We start from the raw sequence: 19200 nt of genomic DNA on the forward strand, positions 1-19200 counted from the left end.
TGCAACTCCTTTCCAGAGGAGCTTATATAAACGCTTTTAAAGCCTTCCTAGAATAACTGAGCGGGGGTAAATAACCAATTTCAAATAAAACCCTTTTTTAAAAAAAAAACAACTGTGAAAAAGCAGCAACAAAAAAACATAAAAAAAAAATCTCCAGCTACCACTCAGAATTAGGGCACTTCTCAATCTAAAGCGTAGAGTAAGAAGAGAGTATGTAAGAACTATCCTGGCTGGTGCCGTACTATCCTAGAAAAAGCTGAATTGTTCGCAAACATCCTTGAAAAACGCTTCAAGCCATACGACTATTCCCCTAAAAGTATACGTCGACAAGTTGAACAGTTTCTGGATTCTCTGTTTCAAATGAGTTTGTTTGTTAACCCTGTCACATTGACAGAGGTAAAGACCTTATAGGTAAATTATCTCCGAAGAAAACTCCAGATGAAGACCTTCTGGACAACAGGGCAATTCGACTATTACCGGATCAAGCCTTGTAGTTCCTGGTGTCGATATTCAACAGTTTAACAACTGTTGGATACTTTCCGAATGTTTGGAAATCGGCGAAAACCTGGAAGTTCGCCGACTGACGTAGACTCATACAGGCCCATTAGTCTTCAGCCATCCTGAACAGGATACTTACTTACGCTAATGGCACCAGTGCAGTCCCGGACTTTCAGTTTGGCTTTCGTCTTCGACTGGAACTCATGAACAGTTGCATAGAGTTGTCAACTTTTCCTTAGAAGCTTTAGAGAAGAAGGAGTGTGATGTTGCTGCCTTCTATGAGATTCAACAAGCTTTCGACAGAGTGAGGCACCCTGGCCTTCTATACAAAGCCAAAAATCTTTTTACTCCACAGCTGTTTCAGGTCGTGAAAAGCTTTTTGAAAGAACGCACTTTCAACGTATCTGCTGATGGATATAAGTCGTCCACCAAACCGATCTCTGCTGGAGTTCCCCAAGGTAGCATACTCTGCCCTACCCTGCACTCCATATATGCTTCAGATATGCCTACAAAAGCACCCAACACTGAATTTTAAGAACAAGACGTGCTAATTGCGTCCTATGCCGTCGACACTGGTGTCCTGACATAAAGCAAAGGTATTTTGGCCACATCTGCACTGCAAAAGTACCTTTGCTTTGGACAAGAAACAAAGTAACAAAGTACCAAAATAACAAAGACATCGAACGTGATCTCAAAGATCCAAAAACTGGAGACAAGCTGCAGAAACTAGGTCAGAAATACATGGATAGACTTAATGGGCACCTCTGGCACCATCCAGAAAACTTGGCACCGCTGCAGTAAACAGCGCTGAGGTTTCTGACACAAAAATATTACCTCACACATTAATAAATAAAAAAAAAAAATATTCATCAGGTGTCCCTCAGGGAAGCCATTTGGTCCGCTATTTTTCACATTATTCATAAATGACCTTCCAATCGCTTTAAAATATTCTTTTTTTTAATGTACGCAGATGATGTGAAACTTTGTATTCAATATAAAGATGCGTCCTACCAGGGAACACTACAATCTGACCTAAACAAATTTCAATTTTGGTGCTTTGCAAATTTACTAAATCTTAACGGCTCTAAGTGTAAAGTAATGACCTTCAGTCGCTGTAAGACCTTAATAACGTCTTATTCACTTTGTGGTGTTACCCTTGATAAAATTAAGCTAGTCGACGACTCAGGTGTCCTATTGGATGCAAAACTTACATTTTCCGACCACATTTTTCCATGGTTAACAAAGCCAGAGGTGTGCTAGGTTTTATAAAAAGATGGTCGAAAGAATTCAACGACCCTTACATAACTAAAAATTTATTTGTCTCTCTCGTTCGTCCGATCTTAGAGTATGGATCTTGTGTCTGGAACCCCCAGTACGCGATCCACCAAGACCGTATAGAATCTGTCCAAAAAAACGTTCTCATATTTGCTCTTTGTTGCCAAAATTGGGATGCAAACTTTTATATCCCTCTTATAAAAGACTATAACTAATAAACTTAGCGACTCTTGCTAACCGTATGTGCCCGCTAGGCCCACTAGAAACTATATTCCCTTATCCTTGGGACATTCCAGCTCGAACTTTGCTCTTCATGAACCATATAGGGTATTATGTTTGAGTTACAATGCCCTCTACCACATTACATCCAATACTTCTCTTACTAACTTAAAAATTGCTTTATTAAACCACTTAGAGTTTGTAACTCGTAGTTTGTAACATTTTCACTCGGTACTATCCCCGTGTTCCGAGCCGTACGATGGACGGCAGCGCCCCTCGGTAGGTTGGGCGGGAGGTGGGTTTGCACGTCAAGCAACGGGAGTCGCGCAAACAAAACCTCATCCATTAACACATAAATATTTTTCTTCTCGACCTCGCACCACTTTAATATTTTCCATTTTTATAAATATATAAAACCCTTAACCCTTATACCCTTACACACAGATTTCTTCTAATGGAAGAAATAACAGAAGTGTTAGGATCACGGAGGAAAACGAGGAGGTAGAAGAAGAAGAAGAGGAAGAAGAACAGTATGAATATATAAAATCAATATAAGCCTCAGTTATTTCATAAAAATTAAAAATGAAAAAACCAACAGAAATGTAACATTGTTAGTAGATACGATAGCCGATATTTCATTACTCAAACAATGTAATCAAGAGTACCCCGAATTAGACAGTTCCAAAATTTCAAATATAACAGGAAAAGGACAAAGTTCTATAAAATCTTTGGGTTTAGCGCTTGTTGAACTTAAAACAAAAAATTGCATTATATCACATGACTTTCAAATAGTTCCACTTGATTTCCCGTTTCCATGCGATGGCATTCTAGGAATAGATTTCATTAAAGAATTAAGCTGTATTTTAGATTTCCGAAACTCACAAGGTTCTTTAGTATTAAAACCTATTAACCTGACTAACCCTGACAATGCACAATTCGGTTTCTGAAAATACTCTGTTGCTACCTTGTAGAGCAGAAGTAATTAGAATAGTAAAAATTAACTCAAAAGAGACATCCGTTTTTATTCCAATCCAAGAACCATTAAACGGTGTGCCTATTTCCAGCACATTGGTTAACACGGGTTGTCAGTCCGATTGCTAAATACAAACTCTAAAACAATAAGTTCAAACTTTAATACAATAAAATTCCAGTCTTTAAAAATTATGATATACAAAAGCCCACGGAACTCAAACCAAAATGCATTAACGCTAGAACCATTGCAGTATTAAAAAATTAAGTTTCCCTTCTCAATTTCAAACAAAATTGTCCCAACTCTGTACAACTTACAGTGATATATTCGGTCTTGAATCGGAACCAATATCAGCTAACCATTTTTTAAACAACAGCTTCGCCTGAGCGATAAATTAAATTCCACAAATTAATAAAGGATGGTATAGTGGAACCATCAATTTCAGAATATAACAACCCATTATTGTTAGTTCCAAAAATGTCTACCAAATTCAACAGAAAAACGATGGAGACTAGTCGTTGACCAAAGACAAATAAACAAAAAACGATTAGCCGATAAATTCCCTTTACCACGCATAGAAGATATATTGGATCAGTTAGGACGGGCTAAATACTTTTCTTACTTAGACCTTATTTCCGGATTTCTTCAGAGTTGTCAGAAAAGTCTTGAAACCTTACATCATTCTCTTCAAATAATGGTTCATTTCTGAAAGTGGTACCAAACTCATTCATTCGGATGATGACCCTATTTTTCCTATTTTTCTGGACTAGAACCTTCACAGGTGTTCCTATACATGGACGATCTGGTAGTCATAGGGTGCTCCGAACAGCATATGTTCAACAATATAAGAAAGTATGTCAGTTATGCCGCAAATTCAACTTAAAACTTCATCCAGAAAAATTTTAATTTTTTATGCCTGAAGATACCTATCTGGGCCCAGCAGCACAGACAAGGGTATGTTACCAGACGAAAATAGATACGAGGCAATTAAAATTTATCCAGTGCCCAAAAACTCAGTTGGGGGATTCTGTTATTACTGAGAAGATTCATAAAGTTTCTCGATTTTCTACATATTACAAAACATTGCAAGGAAAATGCCCACTTCGAATGGAACACGGATTGTAATGAGGCATTTAATTATTTAAAAAAAACACTAATGAGCCCAAAACTCTTACAATACCCAGATTTCAATAAAGAATTCTGTGTAACAACAGACGCTAGCAAATACGCTTGCGGAGCGGTACTGACCCAAGAACAATGGGGGCGCGCACTTATCAGTTGCATAAGCGTCTCGATCATTTACAAATGGAGAATCCAACAAGTCAACCACTGAGCAAGAATTAGCAGCCATCCAATGGGCCATTAAATACTTCAGACTATACGTTTACGAAAGGCAATTTATAAAAATTCAATTCAATAAAAGACCCAAATTTAAAATTGAAACTGAAGAATGAGGCTATATTTAGATCTATATGACTGTATCCTTATACTATGTACGGCTGCATTTGTATTTGTTAATTGGTCTCTTTTTCTTTAGTATAGTTCCTTAAAACGTTTGTTCAAATTATTAATTATTTCTGTTTCTTTATCGTCCAAACCTCTTAAATTGTAGTTTTTATTTTCATATACTTCACATACCCAAAGCTCTTTTGGGATATTGGATTGCAATGGAATTTTAACGTGATTTATCAGTGTAATAGCTTAGTTGTTAATATTTATATTTTTATATTTATCGGTGTAAACTTAATATAAGTGAAATTTTTGTAATTTGATGCTTGATATTATATAAACTCAAAGTTGTGCATATTTTATGTTAACCAACCTCAATATCATCAATCACTTTCTCTCTCTCACTTCTTCTCTCTCATTGTAAGAGGGGTTCCCAGGCAATGCAAAACACTAAAAGATAATTTCACAAAATTAACGTTTTTTAATATATGTATGTACATATGTAAATGGCGTTACGCGTTAGATGCGACGTGCGTGTTCTTTGCTTGCCGAAGACGACTGCCTTTGCCCTCTTCCCGCTTTCGTTCTCGCTCCCACGCATCGTCCCAAAGTGCGAGAGCGATCAGCTGATCGCTCCCCGCTCCTCGCTCCCAGCTTCCAGCACACGGGGACAAGCAGTAAACTTAACATGCCGCCCGCCAATGCTAGACCTAGCATGAGAAACCTTGAGAAAGTAAACAAGAAGTGTGCGCATGTGACAAGTTAATTATAATTGAGGTGTGTATGTGAGGGCGCTTATGATCGGACCGGGAGTGGACAAAGTTTCGGCACCGAACGCTTCAACCGGCCTTGCTTGGTTTAAAGCGTAACAACCCGAACCAACGTATCCGACCCCGGATGTGGCTCGACGACGCGCCCCAGTAGCCATTGCGACGGCGGAAAACGGTCGTCCTTGATGATGACGAGGTTGTCAAGCTGAAGTACTTCAGCCTCGCGGCACGCGAAACTCAACTTTTGATCGGCGACAAGCTCAAAAGCTTAAATCGCGCAGGTAGCCGTTTATTATCTCTTACTGCAGTCAAATCCATTGGGAACGATTCCCGCTGCACGATGCGCACTATAGCCCCTAACTCAAAGTCGAGCTCTTCAATGGTTAGGGGCCCGATGCGCCTCTCCCCCTTGCCGACAGCATTGTGCCTGAACCGCAACGCATAGGAGGTGACTCGTACAGCCCGGCTGAAAGTAGAAAATCTGCCAACGAACGACTGAAGCGGGACTGCGCGGTGAACTCGCACTTTGGCCGCCTTTGCCCCTAGTGCGGCCTCGTTGGTGTTGGCCTGCTCGAACTCCATAGAAGGCCAGTCACTCGGACTGCGTGTAAGCCACTCAGGGCCTCGCCACCACAAGCCAAAGCCCTTCAATTCACCCGGAGACCGTCCCCTTGTCGCACAGTCCGCTGGATTCTCAGCCGTGCCCACATGCCTCCATTGCGAGGGCGAAGAATGAAGAAGAAGCCATTTTACCAACTTGAAGGCCAAAACTGCGCCACTCAGCTCCGTTCTAGGTATAGTCAAGGTCACTCGAGCCTTAGGTAGACCCTGGCCACATACGATATTGATGAACCGTCGCAGAAAGCGTGAAGCTGAGTTTACACTATGCATCCAGGGATATAATGAATCCATCGGTCTATGCTTATATCGTCGATCCTCAGCAACCCGTCCCATAACGCTTGCCACCTTTCTACTAGGGCGTCAGGAACCTCGTCGTCCCACTCCAGCCCCGACTGAGTGCCATCCGCATGCACTAGATCATTGCTAGACCATTTCCGAACCTCCACGCACACGGATTTTATCGGATGGTTGCTAAAAAGTATTCTTTTAAAATATCATCTGCAGCAAAAAAAGCGTATACTTTATTTGGTTTTAATATTGTTTTTATTATATACATCTGTTATTTTTTATTATCAAATGAACTATCCGTGACTATTCTCCTTACTTTTTTTTCGAAAAGAGTTGAGGTTAATTTTTGAGAATCTGTATGTATTTTAAATATAATCTGCATATTGTATTCGTTAATTGGCTTTTTAACGGTTAAAATGGTGTTTGTGTTTACATTACAGTTATTTTTTATAGAAATGATGGTGTGTACTTCCGCTGAAATGCGACTAAGTGAATCTGCTATCATTTATATAGAAGGTTTATAGAAGTTTTTACAATCTGCAAATGCGGATAAGAATTCTTCGCCAATTTTGACTGAATCTTTACCTTTTAATTGTTGTGTTAAGGGTTTGGTGATTGTAGTAAAATCTTTAAATCCGAGCAGACCTAAAAATGATTTTATTTGTTTTCTGGTCTTTGGAAATGGAAATGACTTTATAGGACTAAACTTTTTTGGATTTGGTTTGATTCCTTTGTCCGTAACCACGTGACCTAAATACTCCATTTCTTTTCCCATAAATTCAAATTTGGCAGGTTTCAGTTTAAGGTTAGCATTATTTAATTTGTTAAAGACTGCTTTTAAATCAATAATGTGTTCCTGTAGAGATGCAGAGAATATTATTATATCGTCTAGATGTATTAGACAACACTTGCCATTTAGGTCGGCCAAAACGTTATCCATAACCCTTTGGAAGGTGGCTGCGGCATTTGTAAGTCCAAATGGCATTCTTACAAATTCAAAGTGTCGTCCTTCAGTGGAAAATGCCGTCTTGTTTATATCTTTCGGATGCATAACGATTCGGTGATAACCGCCAGCTAAATCTAATGCTGTGAAGTATTTAGCCCTGCCAATTTTATCTAACACATCATTGATGTTTGGCATAGGATATTTGTCTTTAATGGTTTTTCATTTAATTTGCGATAATTTCGCGATTAGTAGTAGATTTAATCGCCATCTTTTTGTATTTGAGGCGTCCATTTTTTTTGATACTAGGAACGTTGGAGCACTCCATGGAGAATAACTATGGCTAATTATTTTTTGTTCCAGCAGGTTATCGATTTTTTTCCTTATATCTTGTCTTTCTTTTTGGCTATATCGAAAGTGTTTAGTGTGTCTGTTTAAATGTAGGGATTCTGATTCTAAAATTAATCTTAATTCCTATCATAAAAGTTTCTAGATCTAGCATCTTAAATATATATTCGTCTGACAATTCCCGTAATTCCGAGTCGTCCAGTTTTTGTCTAATAATTTTTAGAACTTCTTGTGATACAATAAATGTTGGTACAATATTTAGATTTGCCAATAAATAAATAAATTATTTGATAATATGTTGATGTTTATGTTAATTCGAGAAATGTATTAAATTGTATGTAAAAATTTGTACTCCGAGTTTAGAGTCTTTGAGATGCTGTTTTTGTAGCCGTTGAGGAAATTATTTATTATCTGTTGTTCCCTATTTATGTGTTCTGTAATGTTATAAAACATAGTTTTAATGTCCGTATTGATTATCTCTTGTCTATTTGTAATCTGTGTCAACTCCCTTTGATTTTCATTCAAGGTCTTTAAATTACTCTCAATTCTACGCCCATCGGTGTCATCTAAATTTCCTGTTACGACTTTTATAACACTGCCTAAACCGTTTTAAGCCTCTGCGTTGTCTGTGTTTTGGCAATAGTACTTCCACTCTGGCCTTTAGTTGTTCTAACTTCGTGAATAATCCTTCCGTTTCCGCATCCGGGTGTGCGATACTTTGTAATTTAACTATTGCTCTATTGAAATTTACAATGCCGTCGATAAAATCTTGTAAGTTAATTGTGTGCGTCAAAAATGAATGGGACTGAACTATTTTTGCTTCCCTTAAGTTGATTCTTAGGATAGGGGTATTGTTGTCTAAATGTTGGACCTTGAGGTATTGTGCCGAAGTAAGCGTGAACCTGTAAAATTAATTGAAATTTGGTTTTATTTTGTTCTTCATTTTAGCTTTGTTTAATATCTGTGTCTTAATTGAAGTAAGTGTGATTTTATTGTTCTTAAGTACTTTGTTTTTCGTAAATCGTGGTGTGAGTTTATTTCGTATACTTTCTTTTCTGAAAATTATGTCATTAGGTTTGACCGACATTGGTTGGACTCTGTTTTCATTTAGTTTTTCGATTCTTGCATTCATCTTGTGTTCTAACTGTGCTTTGACTTATGGGTACAATGTATTTTTGAATTGGTTTAATTTTTGTAGATAATCATGTTCGTTACTGTAGTTAATGTTCTTGTTAAGCACGTTTGTCCGTCCTGAGAATAGTTCACAAGGGGTATATTTAGTTCCCGAATATATGGCGTTATTATACGTAGTTAGGGTTTCAAATAAGATTTCTTCGTGGTCGAAGTCCAGCTTGTCAGCTTTCCTGTTTTCGAATATAATTCTGTAAATTCCAGTTAAAGAAGAATGTAACCTTTATACGGGCGCATTGCTTGACGATTGCTGGAACGATGTAACATGTGTGTCTATGTTGTATTGTTTATAAAAATCCACAAAAATTTTCCCTGAGAACTCTGCTCCTTGGTCAAACACTAACTTAGTCGGTACACCCACAACGCAAAAATATTGCTTTAATGCTCTTACGACGTTTATACAACTCCTCGCTGGGTTTATCGATGAACGTGAAAATAGTCTTAGCATTTATAGTATACGTAAATGTCCAAATGAACAACCTGTAATAGTACTGCCGGAGTTTCGGTCTTCTGATATAATATTTAGGTCTTGGCGGTTGTCTGTCGTATTTTACAGTTTGACAAGTGTCACATTGATTTATAATGTGTGTAATCGTTTGTTTCACGTATGGAAAATAAATGGTTCTTTTGAGGTGATTTAGTGTCTCCTCAATACCGCGGTGATTACTGTTGCGGTGGTAATCCGAAATCGCCGTCTCCTGCTCTTCTAGAGATGTAATGTCCCTAAGGAGCAGTTTACATCTAATTAATTTATAATCTTTAAATTACTTAGCGTTACCTTTTTTAATTAATTCGAAAATGGTGTCATCAGCTAAGATGGGGTGTAACCTTTTGGAAATAGGGATCTGCCTTAAAATTTCAGTAATATTGTTTGGGACAAAACTGACTTTCGTCACTACCCGTCTACACGATGAGGAAGATGCATTCCAACACATAGATAAAAAGGATACACATTAGTGATTAAAACATGGTTTCCCCCACCCCGAAACCCATTATCAGTCGTCTCCTGTGATTTGGAATCCCCCTTACCACCCCCGCAGGTCCTTTTAGTCAGTATGGATTCTGGCACAGAAATCAAAAACCCATAAATTATAGTTTTTAAAATCAGTGCACGTGTTCAAAGAAGTAATAAAATGTGACGATATGGAGAAACGTCATACGTTCATGGACGCACCATAAGTTTAGCTTAATTGATTTTAAAATTTTAAATACCTATATGCACGGATACTCGGTATGTATGCGTGCGCGTGAGTCATGTATTCTATAAGATCCTCCCTCCATTGGTTTTTTGAAAGACATGACCCTTTGCTATCTCTTGGGTGACTCCACCTGGGAACTCATCCCTACCCTCAAGTGTGCGATCGGGTCTGCTTGTGAGCGGAGCTGCGAACTCACCCAAACCCTCAAGCGTGTGCTGATATTTCCTTGTGCGCGGAGGATTTCAGGATTCATTAAACTGTCATATTTGTCAAAAATTATTATTAAATGATAGAGTTAGGGATCATTGCCATTTAACAGGTTTATTTAGGGGTGCAGCTCATTCTAAATGTAACTTAGACTATGTAAATTATACCAATGTTTTTCCATAATTTTTCTAAATATTAAGGGAGGGTCTATATTGAGACCCCCAATTACCGAAATTTTTTCCTTTTTAGGGTAGTAGTGAGCACTTGCGGAAAACGGAATGAATTACGAACGTAATGTAATGATCTTGGACTCCTATGACCTATACCCGAAATAATGTAATTGGAAAGCATTTTGTCTGAATTCTCTGGATCTGCGGATGCTGCTCTAAGACATAAGACTGTTATTATATAATATTAAGTGTGCCTTTGATTCTAAGCTAGATAAATTGTTTATAAAAACAGGGCGTAACGCAGGATCAAATTTTGTAGACTCTCTTGTAAAATTTTAAACCAATCATAATGACTCCTGACGACGAGTTTGAATTTCAGGATTCATTAAATTGTCATATTTGTAAAAAAATATTATTAAATGATAGAGTTAGGGATCATTGCCATCATTCTAAATGAAACTTGGAGTATAGACTATATAAATTTATTCCAGTGTTTTTCCATAATTTTTTCTATATATAATATTGTCATTTATTTATTGAAGACTTGGCTAAAATTCCTGGTAGTATTAATGCAATCCCAGTAAATAAAGAACAATATATTTCGCTATCCAAAACTATAAAAAATTCAAATGGAAACAATTTCGAAATTCGATTTCTTGACACATTCAGATTTATGCCATCAAGTTTAGATTCCCTTGCTTCTAATAATTGATGATCAGTTAAATACAGTAAAAACATTTTTTAAAAATGAAATAGAATTCAGGCTTATGCGTAAAAAGGGTATATTTAGATTCAGCTAGTCGAATTGAGGAAACTTTCCCTACCATCAAAAGCAGTATTCTATAATAACTTGACAGAAAAGGAATGCTCTCAAGATGATTATGAACACGCACATAATGTCCGGTCACAATTTTCTTGTTCAAGTCTAAAGGATTATCTAGAGTTGTATTTAAAAACTGATGTTTTCCTATTGTCTGATATATTTGAAAATTTTAGAAAATTATGTTTTCATTCCACCCTCAGTTGCTCAGTTTTTCGTACATCACGTCTATCTTGGGCAGCTATGTTATTCAACTAGAGTTATTAGTAGATATCGATATGTATAGATTTATTCAAAATAGCATTGGAGGGGGCTTAGTACAATGTTGTCATAGATAAACAAAGGCAAATAACAAATACTTAATAGATTTTGATCCAACATCGTTTTTAATGCAAACAATTTATATGGTTGGGTATGTCACAACCCCTTCCATACAAAGGGTTTGAATGGAATGGTTTGTATTTTAAAACTGATGTTTTCCTTTTGACCGCTATATTTGAAAATTAAGAAAAATATGTTTACAAATTTATTCATTAGACCCTCAGTTTTTTACTAAACCAGGTCTATCTTGGGCAGCCATGTTAAAGACCACAAATATTAAACTAGAGTTATTAGAAGATATCGATATGTATAGATTTATTCAAAATAGCATTCGAGGGGGCTTAGTACAATGTTGTCATAGATATAAAAGGCAAATAACAAATACTTAACAGATTTTGATCCAACAAAGAAATAATCCTTCATAATGTATTTCTTCCCTTTTGTCCGTCAAATAAATTTGCATCTAAAGAGGATAAAGTTAAAAAATTAATAGATGAACTCGGGAACAAAAAAAATTATGTAATCCATTATAGAAAAAACCTTGGCTAAAGACTTATATTGACTTAAATACTTTAAATAGACAGAATGCCAAGAATAAATTTGAAAAAGATTTTATTAAATGAATGAACAACTAGGTCTATGGAAAAACTATGGAAAACCCTGCAAAACGTGTAGAAGTTAAATTGTTAACTACATGGGAGTCTACAGATGTTCATAAACTCGGTCGGAAAAAACAATGTGCTAAAAATTTAATTTCAAAATTCAATTTTCATAGTGCAACTAAAATAAATGACGAGTTCTATGTCATCCAAATGACAAATGAATCTGTGATATTTGATAAGCCAATGTGTTTGGGTTTTTCTGTATTGGACTTATCAAAGTGGAAAATGTATGATTTTCATTACAAATACACGAAATCCAAATTTCAAGAAAATTTAGTTTTAAATTACATGGATACAGACCCATTTATCTATACTATAAAAACTAACGATTTTTAGAAGGATATTCGTAATGATATTGAATCAAAATTTGATTCATCCGATTATTCAGAAGAAGAAGCGATTTTTATATGTAATTTTAAAAAAGTTAATAAAAAGAGGTTAGGATATTTTAAAGATGAGTTGAATGGAAAACCAATGAGTGTGTTTAGGTGAGGGGACATTGTGCCGCCGCTCATCCACGCTGAAGAGCGCATCCACGCTGAAGAGCGCATCGGCGCTGAAGAGCGCACCCGCGCTGAAGAGCGCATCCGCCCTCGCCCCTCTCTGCACAATCTTGCACTCTCGCTCTCTCGGGTCCAACTGCAGCGGTCGGCCGTCGGCGATCGTCTTTTTTCTTATGCTAAGCTAAGTTAAGTCAGTTTTTCTGCATGAAGTGAATAAAGCTGACGGCTCACTCCACGACGCCCCCGACTTCATCTTATCTGCAATCAAGAGGCATCTTTTTGTGGCAACACCGCCCCACTACAACATTTTGGTCCTTCGAGCGGATTCGGATTTTCTGGATATTCTGGATATTTTGGGTATTCTGGATACCTTTTCTACCAGCAGTTCCCGGCAGTGTTCCGCCAAAAGATAAGTACGACATTTTTTTCCGTCTCCGTCTCTCTGCCGGTCTTCAGCAGTGGTCCGAACATTAAATTTTGTTCACACTGCTGCAAGATTTTGTTTTCCTTCCGTGTCAACTCCAAGTCCGAGTTTTCCGACACAACGGCAGTGTGTGATTTTCTACTTTTCATCGTCTTCAAATTCTGCAAATTTTTCCTCGCCGTTTTCGCCCTCCCCGTTATTTGCTATTCCGCTTGCCAACGGTCGAGGCATATGGGCAAACATATAATATACACACATACAACCATACATTTTCTGTTTTTTTGGTGCAATTAATCCGCGAAAAAATTGACCAAGTGAACAGTGAAATTGTGTGGTGACAAAAATAAGGCATAATTATTATTGGCCAGCCGGTGTGATTTAGTTCCGAAAATTCCTAAATTCATTTAACAGTCCGCCGCTGGTGTAATATTTTTTTCAAAATCAGTGTTTTTTTTTACACCACACAGCTTTCCAGTTATACAGTCCATTTATCAACGCTCCTCTGTGCCAACCTAGGCCTCACGTTCCCTTACATATATACATACTTACATGCATGCCATATACTTTCTGCCTCCAATTTCAGGAAATAAATACATGATAAAATTAAATTTAAATAAAATCTGTTTTAAAAAAAACGCCATTTCACTACAAATCCGTGATTGTGTCGCCTAAGTTCTCAACCTCGCCGCCTCAGTAGCCGTGTTTTGTTTTTTTTTGGTGCTGTTTTTCCTTTGCGGTGAATTACGAACGGTACTTGTCCATTCTCCGTGCCTATACCGCGCCTACAATCTCAACAAACCTCGTCTACTTCTCGGTTGTTTTTTTGGTTCCTGAAGTTTTTTTTTCACATTCGATTTGTGCCGTACACGATCTTCCTTTCGACATCGGCGCCGCTAGTGCCCACTAGTTCCTTGTGATCGCAATCCATCCGCGATCTCACCGTTCTTATCACTTGTGTGTGTGACCAGCCACCGATTCGAACGAGGCCCCTATTGCGCAAGTCAGTCGACAAGCGCTTACCAGCGAATTGATTTTTGAGAATGCCCACGGGAGACGACAAAAATCGGCGTCCGATCCCAGCCATCAGCTTGGACAGATCTCAATCCGCATCTCCGCTGACGCCTCTTTTGAAGCCTAAGGCGACAAGGGCCATTCCAAGGGCAAAGAGTGACGAAAACGTCAAAACAATCCCCGATCCTTCACAGAGGCAGACTCGCTCCGTTGTAAAAATGGCTCAAAATGCGGTCATCGCTACAACAGATCGAATCAGCCAATTTGAGGCCAACATCAATACCGCGGGCGCCCCAGAAACGGAAATAGGCTCCCAATACATGTGCGAAGTCCATCGAGACCAAATTCGGGCACTCTGGGAGAAGGTGGAGAAGTGCTATGAGAGCTGCCCGACTTGCTAGCCGTGTCCGACGACAATTCGGCCACCTCAGCAGTGCTGGAATCGAAGCTACTGTTACTCCGTATATTCGAGGTGTATTGCCCAGCTTCGGGAGAAAATTGCCTCCCAATTCACTCAGGCTTCCGTCAATGTCCACACGCCCGCGTCTACAGGCTGTCGGTTACCTCCAGTGGATACCGAGGTCTTTGCGGGTTATTACCTTCGGTGGCCCACCTTTAGAGACTTGTTCACGGCCATTTACATCCAAAACTCGCGGCTCACTCCGTTAGAGAAGTTGTTCCACTTGCGGTCCAAAACAAGTGGTGACGCACACGCCATTGTTTCTAAGGCTCCGCTTACCCATGAGGGGTTTGTCGCAGCTAGGCAAAGCCTCACAGACCGTTTTGAGAACCGGCGGCTATTGGTCAATAGCCAGTTGAAGATCCTTTTCAACCTCCAGGCTATTTCTCAAGAGTCTGGGGTCGCGCTGAGGGAACTGCAAGCCACCATTCAGAGTTGTCTGACAGCCCTAGAAATTTCAGCCATCAATGTTGAGGCCTGGGGTTGTCTCCTGGTCTTTATGATTTCCTCGAAGCTCCCCAAGGTCACACTTTCTATGTGGGAGCAATCCGTTCATAATAAGGCCGAAATTCCAACATGGAAGGAATTAGATAACTTCCTGACAGAGCGCCATCGCACTCTGGAGGCCATCGACGACGTCAGGCCTAGTGGCTCCGGGCAATCTCCGCCAAGGTCGGGGCTTCCTACTGCCCCTGCACGGAGGCTCAATTCGTACGAGACTCGAGTGGCTAGGAGCCAAAAGGGATGCGATCTCTGTTCGAGGGAGAACCACCCTATCCACTTATGTCCGCGTTTCCTAGAAATGAACGTGGACGGACGCTCCGACTACATTAAGAGGAAGCAGTTATGCTTGAACTGTTTTGCCCGAGAGCACCAGCAGCGAGACTGCCTGCCCCATACCTGCTTCACATGCCACAGCCGACACCACACCCTCCTGCACCGCAGCAATCCGTTCGCTACCGCTCCAAGTCCGCCTACTTCAGCAAGGGCTCGACCCGCACAAACTGTCAGAAGCACAAACGGCTCAGAGGATCAGTCGGATGTGCAGGTGTGCTACTACTGGTCGCGGCCCTTATCTACGTGTGCCATTTGGGCTGCAGTTTACAGGCACGAGCACTGATAGACTCAGGGTCCGAAGCGACGTTCATAACTGAACAACTGTTCAACCTTGTCAAGCTTCCCTTCAAGACTATTCAAGCCGAAGTGTCCGGTCTTAATCAGACCATTTCCGCGCAGTCTACTAAATTGTGCCATTTCTCCATCTGGTCGCCGTCTAGACCCGGGTTACAATTAGAGACTGCGGCTTACGTTCTTCCGCAGTTGGCAGGAAATCTGCCATCATATCCGATTCCCCGGGATCGTCTCAAGGGGCTGCCTGACATTCCCCTGACGGACCCCAACTTCTTTAAAAGCTCCCAAGTCGATGTGTTAATAGGAGCTGACATTCTTCCGTCCATTCTCCTCGGTAATACCAGGGCTAACATCTGCGGGTCACTTCGGTCAGGAAACCATTTTTGGATGGATGCTGACAGGACCATTATCTCCAGCCAACCCTCGCAGCGTGTCCGTTTTTTCCACACGAGTTGCCTGTAGCCCCGGTGACTCGCTGGATCAGCTCCTCACCAAATTTTGGGAGGTAGAGGATGTTCCCACACAGATCAATTCGGAATCAGATTCAGTTTGCGAGCACAATTTTGTCCAGACGACGAGAAGAGACGAGTGTGGCAAGTACGTTGTGAGGTCACCTTACGCGACCCCGAGCAGAAGGGTTCCGAGCTATCGGCTTCACGGTCCTTTGCTTTTGCTCAGTTCCTGCGTAATGAGCAGCGCCTGAAGAGGGATCCGCCCCTTAAGGCCCTCTAGGACTCGGTAATTCAGGAATACATCGACTTAGGCCACATGACCGAGGTCTCTCCCACGAGCAGTTCCGCTACCTACTACCTCCCACATCATGCCGTCTTCAAGCCCGAAAGCACGACCACCAAGGTGCCGGTAGTCTTCAATGCTTCGAGCCCGTCCGCAAACGGGACCAGTCTGAACGAACGACTCCAAAAGCGAAGCCCAAGTGGTGATTCGGGAGCTATAGGCCGCCCTAGAGTCGGCAGGGGCACTGAGGAAATGGACGTCGAATAGCAAGGCGATCCTGGCCGACATTCCGAGAGACCACCTCCTTCGTGCTGATTTCCTCGACATCGATGCAGAGAGCACGGCCAAGACACTGGGCGTGCGCTGGAAAGCGACGAGCGATGAATTTTTTTTGTTCCGCCAGAGTTGACTTCCGGCTCGTCCTTCACGAAGCGGCAAGTCCTCTCCCAAATTGCCAAATTGTTCTATCCAGCAGGTTGGCTCGCTCCTTTCATTGTCCGGGCAAAAATGTTCATGCAGGACATTTGGCTTCTGGATCTGGGGTGGGACGACGCCCTCCCTTAAAATTTCTGTCAGCGATGGGTTGACTTCCTGAAGAATTACTCGGTGCTCGATCAGATTCCTGTTTCTCGATGGGTCGCGTTCCGACCACACCTAAGGGTCGAGCATCACGGGTTCTGCGACGCTTCAGAGAAGGCGTACGGCGCAGCAATTTACGTCCGTGTCGAGGTTGGGTCTACGGTCATAGTGAACCTGCTGACTGCAAAGACTCGAGTGGCCCCAGTTAAAACGGTGTCGCTCCCTCGGCTAGAGCTTGCTGTCGGAAATGGCCACCGCCGTTCTGCCAAAGATGCCAGGGCCAGCATCTGCCCCATACTGTTGGACGGACTCGACTAATGTCCTCGCGTGGCTGCAGAAGCCAGCGTGTCAGTGGACAACGTTCGTGGCCAACCGGGTAGCCAAGATCGCCCAGTTCACCGACGTGCAGAAATGGGGACATGTCCGCTCCGAGCAGAAACCTGCGGACCTCGCCAGCCGGGGCGAAGCTCTCCAAGACCTTGCGGATAACCCGTTTCTCCATACTCGACAAGGTACTACGAGTCCGTGCCTATGTTTGTCGCTTCATCCAGCGCGCGTGGAAGATACGCTCTCCGTTCGAAGAGCACCTGACAGATAATGAGATTACGTCGGCTGAACGTCTTCTAGTTTCCGTCACTCAGCGCAGACACTTCGTCTCTGAAAGGGGCTGCTTAAGCGAAAAGCGTCCAGTATTAGCGTTCAGTCCGATTCAAAATCTGAACCCCTTCATGGATTCGCAAGGCCTTATGAGAGCCTGCGGCCGGGTCACGTCCTCTGAACTTCTCCAATATGACGAACGGCATCCGATAATCCTTCCATACGACTGCCATCTGTCTCGACTCCTTGTTCAATTTACGCATCGCATCACGCTGCACGGTGGCAATCAGCTGATGATCCGCCTGATTCGGGCCAAAGTCTGGATTCCAAGGGTGAGGAATTTGGTCAAGTCCGTCGTCTATGCTTGTAAAGTATGTTTCATCCACAAGAAGAAGTTGCAGACGCAACTCATGGGAGAGCTACCAAAGGAACGGACGTCCTTCTCGCGCCCATTCACGTACACAGGTGTGGATTATGCCGGTCCTTTCGAGATAAAGAACTATACCGGGCGAGACTGCCTCATCACAAAGGGGTATATGTTGGTGTTTGTGTGCTTCTCCACTAAGGCCATCCATTTAGAGCCTACGTCGGACCTTACGACCGAGAAATTTCTGGCTGCTTTCGCTCGATTCGTGTCCCGGAGAGGATGCCCCCGTCAAGTGCAGTCGGACAACGGGAAGACCTTTCGGGGGACAGCAGCCCTACTATCTCGCGATTTTCTCCAGAGCCTAAAAGGGGCTGTGATAGGTGCCTACAGTCACCAGCAGCTTCTCTGGCATTTCATTCCTCCGGGAGCCCCCCACATGGGGGGCCTGTGGGAGGCAGGCGTCAAGAGCTTCAAGACCTTGTTCTTCAAGTCCACCGCCACACGGAAATACACCTTTGAGGTGCTGGCTACTCTCCTGGCGAGGATCGAGGCGTGCCTAAACTCGCGGCCGCTCGCACCAATGTCCGAAGACCCTGCTGATCTGATGGCTCTTACACCCGGGCACTTTCTGGTGTGAGGTCCTCTTCTCGTCACGGTCGAACCCGAGCTAAAGGGGGATACTACGTCAAGTATTAATCGTTGGCAGCACCTGAAGGCTCTTCAACAGCAATTTCGGCTGCGATGGAAGGAAGAGAACCTCAAGGAGCTCCAGAAGAGGAACAAGTGGCGTGCCCCTACGAGGAATCTCTGCGTTGGGGATATGGTGGTCATCAAGGAGGAAAACCTTCCGTCCAATGAGTGGCGATTAGGCAGGATTGACGCGTTGTATCCAGGATCCGATGACCATGTCCGCGTGATCGACATCCGCACCGCGCGAGGGCTCGTCAAGCGGCCCGTCGCTAAGGTCGTCCTTCTTCCGATGGACGCGTCCGCCTGCCCACAATAATTATGCGTTTCTTCCGTTCCAATGTCCCTGTCCATTGTGCTGTCTCGTAGCTCTGCCCGTAATTCCAAATCGAACTTCACACCAATTCTGATAACGCTGTTTTGTTTCTTCATCATAGTTCCGCCTGTCATATTCAGCACGATGTCGCCACGTCCACGCAGCGCCCAGTCATTGGAGAGCAGATGTACTCGAGGTACACAGTCCTACCGATGCCGAGTCTGCAGAGGGATCCATCCTTTGAAGCAATGTCGGCGCTTTCTACGTCTCAGCGCCGAGAAGCGGCTCCGGGCGGTTCTCGTGAACTGCTCCAACTGCCTGGCTCACGAGCACTCCGACGGATAGTGCCGGCGTGGGGACTGCTGTAGAACGTGTGGTCAGGATCACCACTTGCTGCTGCACCTCGTGGAGAAGCCGCGGGCTCGGCAACAGCCGCGTC

The 19200-nt window shown here is 42.1% G+C and overlaps 1 protein-coding gene across 1 annotated transcript; it reads left to right on the forward strand.

Moving 5' to 3' along the window:
• Positions 1–17213: 17213 nt before the first annotated feature.
• On the forward strand, positions 17214–18764 carry LOC121530443. Its single transcript, XM_041819559.1, has 2 exons — positions 17214–18389; positions 18465–18764. Exons 1-2 carry the CDS (start codon positions 17214–17216, stop codon positions 18762–18764), a joined length of 1476 nt encoding a protein of 491 aa, XP_041675493.1.
• The last annotated feature ends 436 nt before the right edge of the window (positions 18765–19200 follow it).

This window comes from Drosophila eugracilis, unplaced genomic scaffold (genome assembly GCF_018153835.1).
Source record: "Drosophila eugracilis isolate 14026-0451.02 unplaced genomic scaffold, ASM1815383v1 contig_757, whole genome shotgun sequence".
Lineage (NCBI taxonomy): Eukaryota > Metazoa > Arthropoda > Insecta > Diptera > Drosophilidae > Drosophila > Drosophila eugracilis.